The sequence below is a fragment of the Capsicum annuum genome, chromosome 8 (assembly GCF_002878395.1).
Source record: "Capsicum annuum cultivar UCD-10X-F1 chromosome 8, UCD10Xv1.1, whole genome shotgun sequence".
NCBI classification, from domain to species: Eukaryota; Viridiplantae; Streptophyta; class Magnoliopsida; order Solanales; family Solanaceae; genus Capsicum; species Capsicum annuum.
Genome location: NC_061118.1, coordinates 39,089,323 through 39,101,335, shown reverse-complemented (window position 1 = coordinate 39,101,335; position 12,013 = coordinate 39,089,323). Strand labels below are relative to the sequence as shown.

The window sequence follows — 12,013 nt, the reverse complement described above, 5'->3', positions numbered from 1 at the left end:
ACTATATTTGTACTTTATATATATATATATATATATATATATATATATATATATATAATTATTTTTAATAAAAAGAACCCCCCTACTTCTTCTTCCTCTCCAGCCCCCCAACCCGTTCCTCCTCCTTCAATTCTTTAACAGCCCCCCAGCCCCATTTTCTCCTCCTCCTTTAATTTGTTTTTTACCATTAACACCATTTTCACCATTAACACCAATAACTTGATTTGAATTTAACAAGAACTTGATAAATAACTTGTTCATGTAGATTAAGCCGTGACTCCTCTATCAACATTTAGAAATCAACAATTGCAAGTAGAACAAAACTTAAACTCATCCACAATAATTTCAGATCTACCAAACGATTTAGCAGCAATAATGCTAATATTCGTTCCTTTGTTCCGATCTACCATGAAAATGCTTCCTGCTTTAATTTTTTTTCACCATTATTTCAAACCTTCTCAAAAACAACGAGGAAGTGATAAATTGTCATAAGTTATTTATCATCACAAATTGGATATAGTCATCTGAAAAAATTAAATAAAAGTAAACAAAAATTAATGAAGGGAGGGGTTAATGGAGCTTAGTAATGGTGTTCTTGAAAAAAAAAAAAAATTAGCCTAAATGAAGAAGATGAAGAAACAGAGTTGGGTGGGGGTGGAGGATATGAAGAAGATGAATAAATGGGGGTGTTGGGGGCGGGGGAAGGGGTGGTTATGAAGAAGATGATGATGGAAGTGAATTTTTTATTTTTTTTAATCTAATATATATATATATATATATATATATAAAAAGAAAACTTGTAAAATTAAAAGGTGGGACCCATCATTTTCCATGATTTTTAAGCAAATTACGCGTTGATTTTTTTAAAAATTGTCACGTCAGCAATTAGGGTGGAAAAAAATTCACTTGGAAGTTGTTAAGGGGGGTAAATAATTCCCCGATTAGTTTAGGGTCTAAAGTAAATTTTGGCTACAAACTTAAAGGTGTTTCGATGTATTATCTCAAATATTTACTCACATTTGATGTTTATAAAAAATTAGATAAAATTATATATAAAAAATGGATAATTAGTGTAATATTATTGGTTAAGATATGTGTCATTTATTTATTTAATTTCTTAGCTACGATGAAATTTGAAGCAGAAAATTCTGATAACTTATTCTCTTCTTACATTTGTCCTTTCTCTTTTTAAGCTGAGGGTATATTAGAACCTCTATATATCTACGAGGTAGAGGTAATGTCTGCATATACTTTATTTTTTTGAAATTTTTACTTATAAATTATACTGGATATGTTATTATTATTTTTCTCTTTTTCTTTTTCTTACAAAGACACTTTAAAATTTATAATTTTATTATAATGTATTTACATCATTTTAGTTGTGAACAGGAGGTGAGTGGATGCACTAATAATGAGATGCGATAGGTCGATTGTACCCGAATTAGAAGAGGTAGATGCGAGCTAAAAAAAAAATGGGAGGTGATCAAATAAGATATGACATAATTTCAGTTTACTGAGGATATGACCGTAGATAGAAATGTTTGGAGGTCGAGAATTAAGATAAAAGGATAGAACGTAGTGTTGTCACATTTAAACTAGATGGCTAGCCTCCTTCTCTCCCCAGTTTTTCACGTGGCGATCTTTATTTGACATATGAGTCGCTCTTAGTCTCAGGTTGATGTCGAACTTCAATCGACCCATCGTTTCTCAATATTAGTAGTGTTATTTAGTAGTTGTGTATTCTCTTATTCTTTAAAATGTCATTATTCGTTGTTTATTTTCATTATATCATGTTTTTTTATTGTTATATTTTTCTTACAATCCCGCTTCAAACACTTTCTTTTAGTAGAGTGGTAAAGTTGTTGTCATGTGATCAGAAGGTCACGGGTTCAAGCCTTGGAAACAGCCTTTGGCAGAAATGCAAGGTAAGGCTGCGTACAACACACCCTTGTGGTGAGGCCCTTCCCCGAACCCTGCACATAGCGGAAGCTTTAGTGCACCGGACTGTTCTTTTTTTATATATATATAAAAAACAACCTCTCTACCTAATAAAAGCATAAATAAGATCTGCATACAGCGTATCTTTCCGAACTCACTCATGCGATTACAATGATTACGTTGTTGTTATTGTTTCATTCTATTAGAAGATCACCTTATTGACATTTTTAAACTAAACACATTATTGTTTAATATCAGTTTCAACACGTTCATCTAATGTACAATTTTATTTTCAAAAAAGAAAAATATCTAAATGACACATAACTATTTATTTATAAATCAATTTCCACATTTAAGAGTATTTATTATAATACTTAATATTTATCAGCTACATATCATTTAATGAAATCACCTATAAAATTTTGTGAGCCCAAAAATCAAATATTATTATTTAATCCTCAAGCCTCTCCATCAATTCATGTCCATATCAAATTAAAGTCTCTCAACGGTCTCCATCTCTTAAACTTTCATTTGCATCCTCGAGAACTCTAATTAAAGATGACCGATTAAGTTATCCCGCGATAATTTTTTTTAGGAAAATAAACGTCTTAAAAAATGTTTTTTTTACATCACAATAAACTACAAAACTAGTTGAGCCCTCAGGCAGAGTTAAAACCAAAGCGATAGTGAGTCGAGTCTTAACTCCTGAAAACTCTTCTCACAAGAATCAAACCACTGAAATTTGACGTTTATCTGAGTCAACCTAGACATGAGATAAGTAATAGAGGAAAATCTTTCGATTGTGATTCCCTAGACGCTGCTCTACCTCTTAGGAATCTACTACCCCGATTCACTAAGTCTGGCCTAACAACAAGGTCAATATATCTTCTAAAGGCAACTACGATGAAGAAAGCCCTAGACCTCGATCACGAACCTGCAGTCACCTAGCATACCTGGAGACGACTCATTTAGACACAGGGGTGGAGCTACAGCCATCGAAAGGTGGTCAGATGAACACCCTTCGTCGAATTTTTTTTTCGAGTATATAGGTTAAATGTAGATATTTATGGTTATATACATGTTGTTGCACACCCTTGACAAGCTAGAAAAGCATAGTCCAGTGGTCAAGAGTGTGCATTTTCATATTAACAATCCGGGTTTGAACCTTGGCAGATGCAGCAGTATTTTATTTTCTTTATTTTTTAAACAGTTCATTGCCCAAGGAAAAATATGAACACCTTTAATCAAAAGTCTGGCTCCGCCACTGTATTAGACACGTGACTTGTCCACCTAATTCCCCGAACATTAGATCAAATTTTGTCCATAACTGAATGTTGAAAATATAAATTTCACGAGTGATATTTTAAGTCCATCATCTCTTCCCTGTCTATCCGACACCCCAGCCTTAACCCTCGACCATCCCGCCATAAACCACCCTCGAACCCCTACTCTCCACCCCATCCGACCTCCATAGCGCTTCGCTAGATTATATATAAATGTCTTTAAAACGATATTCTTCTCTTTACTTATCTAACACCAAAAAATAAGAAAAAAAATTTCTCCTTACCAAACACACCCTACCTTTAAATACTTTTTTTTTGTTCAAATCTCAACCATGGCCAAACACCTAAACCTAACTTCTTTTGATTCCTTCTTTTTTTATTGCAACTAATTAAAACTCTAAATCTGATGTATATTAAATAGTATCACTTCATTTAATTTTTTGGTGTTAGGTATCTATTTTTGGATCGGATTGATTTGAATTTACGTTAAAAAGTTTCTTTTTGAAGGTAAAACGTTCTCTATTAAAGATGACTAAATATTCACTCCTCGAATAAAAAAATACTTATCACTCCATTGGGACATTTGATGGTATATATTTTATTATTTATTTTTTATACAATTACTAGATGGGACCTTCTGATTCTTTCTGAACAAATATTTAATTCACTTACTTATAAAATAGTATAACGTATATATATATATTGTTGTATTTTTATTACATATAAATAAATGCAGTATACCCCACCAAGCCCCTTATTTTTATGAGCCAACTTTAGAATCATATGTTTTGAACAACAAACAGTCCACATTGCATTAATTGCCTTCAAAAATAACAAAAAATAGAAAATTCACTTTAATTTTATCTCATATTCACAACCAACAAATGACATGTTGTTGAATTGAGAATTTAAAATTTATAAATTTTTATATTAGTTTTAAAGTAATAATATATAATAATAAAAATTAAATTACGATCAAATATTTATAAGAATAAATATTAATTTACAATAAACCACAAGTTAAACGGTATATTCATGATTAAAATGTATATGGTGTTTACATCAAACTAATAATAACATGATATTGTGTCTTCTACCTCTTTTTATTTCTTAACCATAATAAAATATATGACTATTTTAGTCTAACGTAAATATTCAAAGTTGAAGGGGACCTTGGAGTAACTGGTAAAGTTATTGTCATGTGATCAGGAAGTCACAGATTCAAGCCTTGAAAACAACATCTGGCAGAAATGCAAAGTAAGATTGTGTACGTCCTTTCCCGGATCCTACGCATAGCAAACATTTTAAAAGTGCACCGAGCTGCCTTTTTGTAAACCTAATACGTATCTTATTTTTTGGTTTCTCATTCGGTCCGCATTGGAGCCCGATTAACTCAAATTCGCGCCGTGTAGGGCCCATTCAGTGGAAGCGTTCCCTACCAAGTATTTTTCCATATTCAGGGCTCATTGCACATAGCGAATACTTTAGTGCACTGGGCTGCCTTTTTGTAAACCTAATACAGATCTTTTTTTTTTTTGATTTCTCATTCGATATTCGATATCCGTATTGAAGCTCAACTAATTTGGATTCACATCGCGTAGGGTCCATTCAGGAAAAACGCTCCCTACCAAGGACTTTTCCATACCCAGGACTCGAACTCAAGGCCTCTGATTAAGGAAGGAACAACCTCATTCGCTGCATCACATTCTTTGATGATAATACATATCTAACAGAAGGAAAAAACAAAACAAAAGAAAAACCAAAATAGATAATAATAAAAAATATATAGGTCTCATAAATTTTTACCCACCCATCAAACCAACTATTCAAATTTCAAAGAGTTAGTTCACTCATTTATTTTCATTTGATTCAACATAACCAACAACAACAACAAAAAAAACATAGGCCAAAACTATGAAGCTCTCTTCTCTCTTCAAGAACTCATCACAAACTTCTTCTCCATGGCCATGGCCATTACCAACTTGTACAAAACCAAAAACCCTATCTTTTAGATTAAACAAAGACGACGACGACAACAACAACAACATATTCAACTCCACTTTTCATCTTGATAATGATAATGACACAACTAGTTATAGTCTTGATGAGTTCTTTAGTGAAGTTGATGAAACAAGTTTTTCTACTACAACAACTATCAATGGTCAAGATTGCATAGAGAAAGTGATTAAAGGGTTGAGATTAGAGAAAGAGAGGTTATTTTTTGATTTTCAAGAATCCAACAATATTATTAATACTAGTACAAGTGTTGATAATATTGATATTAGTTTTGTTCCAATATTTGATAAAGAAAGTGCTATAGTAATGGGATTGGATTCAAAAGATCCATTTGTGGATTTTAGAGAATCAATGGAAGAAATGGTTGAGGCACATGGGGTTCAAGATTGGGAAAGTCTTGAAGAGTTATTGACATGTTATTTGAAAGTGAATTGTAAGAGTAACCATGGTTATATTGTTGGTGCTTTTGTTGATTTATTGGTCAATCTTGGAACTAACAGCAATGATGATGGTGTTGGTGGTCTAAGTTGCGCGGACTCTTCAGTTCTGATGTCGCACCCGTTTCAGTTTCTTCAAAAATACACTAGTTTTGGCGAATCGAACACGCACCCATCGACTCTAGGTGCTAGTGATTCTACAATGATGAAAAGTGTTAATGAAGAACAATGTGTATCATCATCTTCAACAACAACAAGTCATAATTCATTCACATCTCCATTGTCATTTTGTTCTTCTTCTACTAGTTCATCTAGTGTTTGTTTGTCTTTGTTAGAAGAAGAAGATGAGGTTATTCAAAGAAAAAAACAATGTTGATGTGTATAGCATTGTTTTCATCATCCTTTTGATTTGGAACAAAAATTTAGAAAAAAAAAATGTAAATGTATACTAGTAGAGTAGTACTAGTTCTATTTTTTTCTATCTATAAAAGTTATTAATGTTGACTCTCTTTTAATGTTTTTGGACCCTTTTTAGTAGTAGTAGTAGTAATTTTTGTTATTTCTTTGCTTCATTTATCGTATTATTTATGTTGTGAAAGTATTATTCAAGTTGTGGAAATATCTTCTAGTGAAAATATAAGGCAAGATTGAATGCATGTACTAGACCCTAGAATCGTTTGGTGTGAGGTATAAAGGATAAGTAGTCCTGGGATATAACAATTCTTTGTTTTATCCCATGTTTGGTTGGAGGCATATTAATTAATAGCGGGATAATTTACCCCACCATTTACACCATAGTGATGAGATAAGTTATTCATATGCATGGTGGGATAAGTTATCTCGGGATAATTAATTTCGAGATTAATTATCTCGGAATAATTATTTCCCAACCAAAAGACCCCTAAATAGAGTTATAGTTCAATCCTTTCTTAAACCTTATGCATAACAGGAACTTTAGTCCATCGCGCTTACCTTTGCTGTCTTCATCTTTGTTTTTGCTTTAATTACGTTCTTGTTGTTTGATATGCTTTAATTGAGTTGAGCTGTTTATCAGAAACAACCTCTTTGACCTCACAATGTAAGGTATTACGGCTTCGTACATATTAGTATATTACCCTCCTCATACCCCACTTATGAAACCACATTGAGTTTATTGTTGTTCTTATTGTTGGTGTAGTTAGCAAGTGCATTAAATTGTAGTATTATATTGATATCTAATTGCATCAATGTACTTTTTTATTTTTAATTTGGTGTTTGGTTCCTACCACGAGGCTCGATTAATATGAATTTGCGTTTGGAGTCTCAATCGGGAGTAAAAACACTCTTTAATCTATGTCCTTTGTTGAACAGAGAGCGAATGAACGACAAACAACTCTGATCTCATATGTTTCATGAATGCTTTACACCTTGAATTATTCGCCATCGATATGTATTACTAATATCTTATTTTTAAATTTTCTTTTATAAGACCCCAAAAAATACCAAAATTGTGAGTAATAAAATTCCTAAAATTAATTGCAAGAGCTGAAATAGAAATAGTTGTTGGTTGGGGAAATTTAATTTTTGAGGACTAAAGAGTTATCCATTGGTACAATAGACAACTGTGTACACTTGTTTTATGAGTGTCATACAATTTAATAGACCAAATGCTGTAAAGACCATTCAATGACAAAACACACACACACACACAAATTGTAATAACTTATTGACATTGATGTTGGGGTAAAACTTGACTCCGTGTTGTTTACGTCAAATCAATACATGCATTATTTAACCCGGTTCACATAAGTGAAACTAAAATTTAAAACTTTTGAGTTTGGGATTCGAGTCTGCTATTCGTGTAGTTTAACATGTTGTAAGCCTGTAACGAATAATCTGACGTGTTCTTTTAGGTCTTTTACACTTTAGTCAAATGACTCTATCCTCTCCAAACCCTACTCGTTATCAGGGGCGGAGCCACCTTCGGATAAGGGGTTTCATCCGAACCCCCTTCGGTGAAAAATTAAACTATTTATGCATGGTTCAAATTATTTTTTATATATCTATAGTAGATGTTGAACCCTCTTCGGCTAGTTCGTATGTTCACTTCTGAACCCTTTTAGTAGATGTTGAGCCCCCTTCAACTAGTTCGTATGTTTACTTTTGAACCCTTTAGTAGATGTTGAGTCCCCTTCGGTTAGTTCATATGTTCACTTCTGAACCTTTTTAGTAAAAATCCTGGCTCCGACACTGCTCGTGGTTACACAAATATAGAGGACCATATTTTGCAGAAATTTACAGTTTACAACACATACATTAACTGCTGATCAAATAATGATAGCCCAGATTTTTAAAAATTGGAAAGTCATTATCTTGATAGTTACAACACTACTGGGCCTGAATTTTTTGGAGTGGTCCTTTTTTCTGCAAAAAAATTATCATTAACATAAACCTAAATTTGAGGAAAAATAAAAGTCATTGTTTTATGTACTTATATGGTTGATTTAATTTTTTCAAAGTTTAAAAAATAGTATCAATTTTGGTATGAGGAGGATTAATTCTATCGTATCGTTGGCCTCCATGGTAGAATCAGTCGAGGGACTAGAGAGACGATGATTTACCCTGTGACGTATGTCAATGGTTCGAAGAAAATTCGATGGATTTTCGATCCAAAATACGCCCGGGCCCCGATCCCACTCCGAGAACCGTGTGTTAACACATATTGATTTGGTCCGAAAATGGTCCGTTCACGCCGTTTGACCACAAAACGGCCCCGCCGACTCCGCCGGACCACCCTGGGCCACTCCATAACCCGCCGGTCGATTCTCGATTCAAAACACGACCGAGCTTCGGGCCCACCCCGAGAATCGTGCGTTAACACCGATCGAGAGTATGAGTTTGTTCCTAACTCATACATCACGTGCATCCATTGCACGTAACTCATGCATCACGATATTGTGTCGCAATATCGTGATGCATCTTTTTCCTAATTATACCCTTTGAATTTTAGATGTGTCCCCTTGATGTTTTCTTCACTTACATGATATTTTTGTTTTGATGGTCGATCCTAGATTGTGCCATGAATTTTATTTGGAATATCTTAAATAATATTTAACAATATTTGAGATTTTAAGTACCTTGTTCAATTTCAACTTCAAATTATATATATTTTATTTTCAAGATACAGCCAAATCATGTCCACATGTCTAGTTATACTTAGTCTTTGATTAAAATAATTCAAATTTTGAGAAACAGAATCTAACATCCCCTCGCTGAGATTCTATAAAAAATAACTCTCTCTACTGTCATAAGATGGCCCTCTCATTACTAGTGGAATTACAGTAGATATAAATGTTATTGCTGTTGGAATCTAACGTTCCCTCCTAGTAGCGGAACCAGAATTTTCACTAAGGAAATTCAAACTATAATTAAGTAAACACACAAAGAACTAAGTCGAGAGAATTCAACACTCATTATCTACTATATATATATAATAACTATATTTCAGTCACAAATAAGTTAAAATCAACTATATGAAACCCCGTAATGTAACCCCCCCTCAACCCTCCAACCATCCCCCACCCTGCCTAAAAGTAAACATACAAAGAACTAAGCCGAGAGAATTAACACTCATAGTCTACTATATATATACAACCATAACTACGTCTCTATCACAAATAAGTTGAAATCACCTATATGAAACCCTGTAATACCTCCCCACCCCACCCCTATCTCCGACCATCCCCCACCCCGCCTAATGGGGGGGTGAATAATGGAAAAAGAACTAAGGTGAGAGAATTCAACATTCATCATCTACTATATATACAACAATAACTACATCTCAGTCACAAATAAGTCAGAATCAGCTATACGAAATTCTATAACACCCCCCACCCCTAACTCAGACTACTCCCCACCCCGCCCCAAAAAGGGTGGGGTTGTGAATGGTGGGAAACAGGATGTTCGAGGGAAAATTTTTTGTTTTGTTTTAGGATAGGGTTGCCTTATCACTTCAATCCTCACTGGCTAAATATATACACAACAATAACTACGTCTCAGTTACAAATAAGTTTGAATCAGCTGTATAAAACCCTATAATACGGGACCCCTAAACTCCGACCACCCCCACCCCATCTTAAGGTGGGAGGGGTTGTGAATAATGGAAAACAAGATGTTGGAGGGAAATTTTTTGTTTTGTTTTAGGGTAGGGTTACCTTATCACTTCAATCCTCACTGGCTAAATGGATTTTGGAGTACAAAAAGATGGAGAAAGAAACAAGAACACCTCATGGGATTGAAAGGGAGAATGTCACTGCCACTAGATTAAACTCCATGTGTTCTTGTGGTCCTTATATTATTTCATACCATATATTATACTTCTCTTATTCTTCTTATTTTTCATACCATGCAACAACACAACTAGACAAATGTGATTTTGTATAGGGTGTTCCAACTCGAGACATCTGATTAACAATCTAAAAATACTTACTATTATATTCCTCTTTAGGATTATAATTGAAGATTGTAAATAATTAAGTAAAGCCAACAATGCTACCATTAGGGAGACAAATCAATGTGCATATTTTTCTGGCAATTTAAGTTCACATACATGAACGGATCGTTTGGTATCAGGTATTAGTTATAATAATCTTGGAATAAAAGGTAGGATTATTTTCAGGGGCGGACCTATATTGTTTTTTGGGTGCTCCAGCATCCAGTAAACTCGACGCAGAATAGGTATAATTACATAGGAAATATATAAAAATAGGTATAAAAGATATAAAAACACCCACTAAAACAAAAAGTTGGCCGGGTGCACTAGCATTTAGATTGATCTTAAGGTTCTCCACTAGAAGGGGCATCCCGGGTTCGAACCTCGTTGAGACAATTTTTTACTTTTTTTAAGCATCCATAATCCCTAAATCCTTGGTCCGCCACTGGCTATTTTATCCTGTGTTTGTTGGAGGTATTAAGTAGTCGTGGAATTACTTATCCCACCATTTATACCATAGCGACGGGATAACTTATCCCATATACATGTTGAGATAACTTATCCCGAGATAACAGATTCCGAAATAATTAATTTCGCGATAACTTATTCCCAACCAAACGACCCCTTACGTTTTTAAGAAACTATACAACTAGCTAGTTATCCTGTTATATTTGAGCATCTACCAATTACTTCCTCCATTTACATTTACTTGTCCACAATCGACTTTATACCCTTCTTACAATATTAATAATAATTATGTACTTGGAAAATAATTGAAAAATGAGTTGCTAATGTTAAGGATGAAATAATAAAAAAAAAATTATCTCTCTATTCATATACTAAAATGGACAAGTAAAATGAACGAAGGATACATGTGAATGTGTTTATAAATGAATTGTTTTTGTAACATTTTGTGAAACTATAGGTCAAATTTTTTTTTTTAAAACATTAATTTAACGACAATAGTTAAAATTATATTTGTGTCATCGAATGTAATCGATTAAATTAATTTAAAAAAATATGAGGACAAAAATAAATTCAACATTTTGTGAATTCTTACTAATAATATTAGCTACTAGCTATTTAACTATTGATTAACAATGAATTTTGCAACCAATTTCAATTTTGTTTAAAGTATATATATGTTTTTTAAAAAAATATAAATAGATCAGCCGTCAATTTATTACACAATTCTTCATAAATAAATATCCAAAAAGGACCACAAAAGCAACAATTTTTTATTTTTTATTTTATATTTTTGGTGGAAACCACATAGCATAATATGCTCCACTATTTGTGCTCTCTCTCCCAAAAATCGAGTAAAATTTTATATGACAATAGGTATAGACAAAAATAAAATAATAAATAAAGGAAATACCAAAAATTGGTTATTGTCAACCATCCCTCTTAACGTTGTAAAAATAAAAAAATAAAAATCATACTACTACGTCTATTTCAATTTATTTATCATGATTTTTTTTTACATATTTTTTAAAAATATTAATTAGGTGAAGGTTTTAAAACTATTTTACCTTTATTTATATCCGAAGACATAATCTTTTTTTCGTTAATTATTTATTTTGAGATGTTTATAGTCTTCAAAATTAATTACTATAATAATAATAATATATTCAGTATAAATTTCATGAGTGATGTCTAGAAAGATAAAGTGCAAGCAGATTTCACCCCTGCCTCGAAGAAGTAGAAAATTTATTTCCAAAACTCACGACTTTAGGAAAGCATTTCAAAGCAGTTTCAAGAACAATCACTACTAAGAATAAAATGAAAAAAAAAAAAAAAACTAATCTTGTCTTAAAGAATTAAATAATAAATAATCTGAGGTAATTATTTTAGAAATTACGACAAGT

General features: G+C 32.8%; 1 protein-coding gene across 1 annotated transcript; it reads left to right on the top strand.

Annotated features, from left to right (window-relative positions):
- Positions 1–5,025: 5,025 nt before the first annotated feature.
- On the top strand, positions 5,026–6,189 carry LOC107857244 (transcription repressor OFP15). Its single transcript, XM_016702174.2, has one exon. It carries the CDS (start codon positions 5,136–5,138, stop codon positions 6,048–6,050), a length of 915 nt encoding a protein of 304 aa, XP_016557660.1. The 5' UTR covers positions 5,026–5,135; the 3' UTR covers positions 6,051–6,189.
- Positions 6,190–12,013: the final 5,824 nt, after the last annotated feature.

What these genes read in the sequence shown, in the direction of transcription:
- LOC107857244 (XM_016702174.2), top strand. Translation starts at nt 5,136, where the DNA reads ATGAAGCTCTCTTCTCTCTTCAAGAACTCATCACAAACTTCTTCTCCA.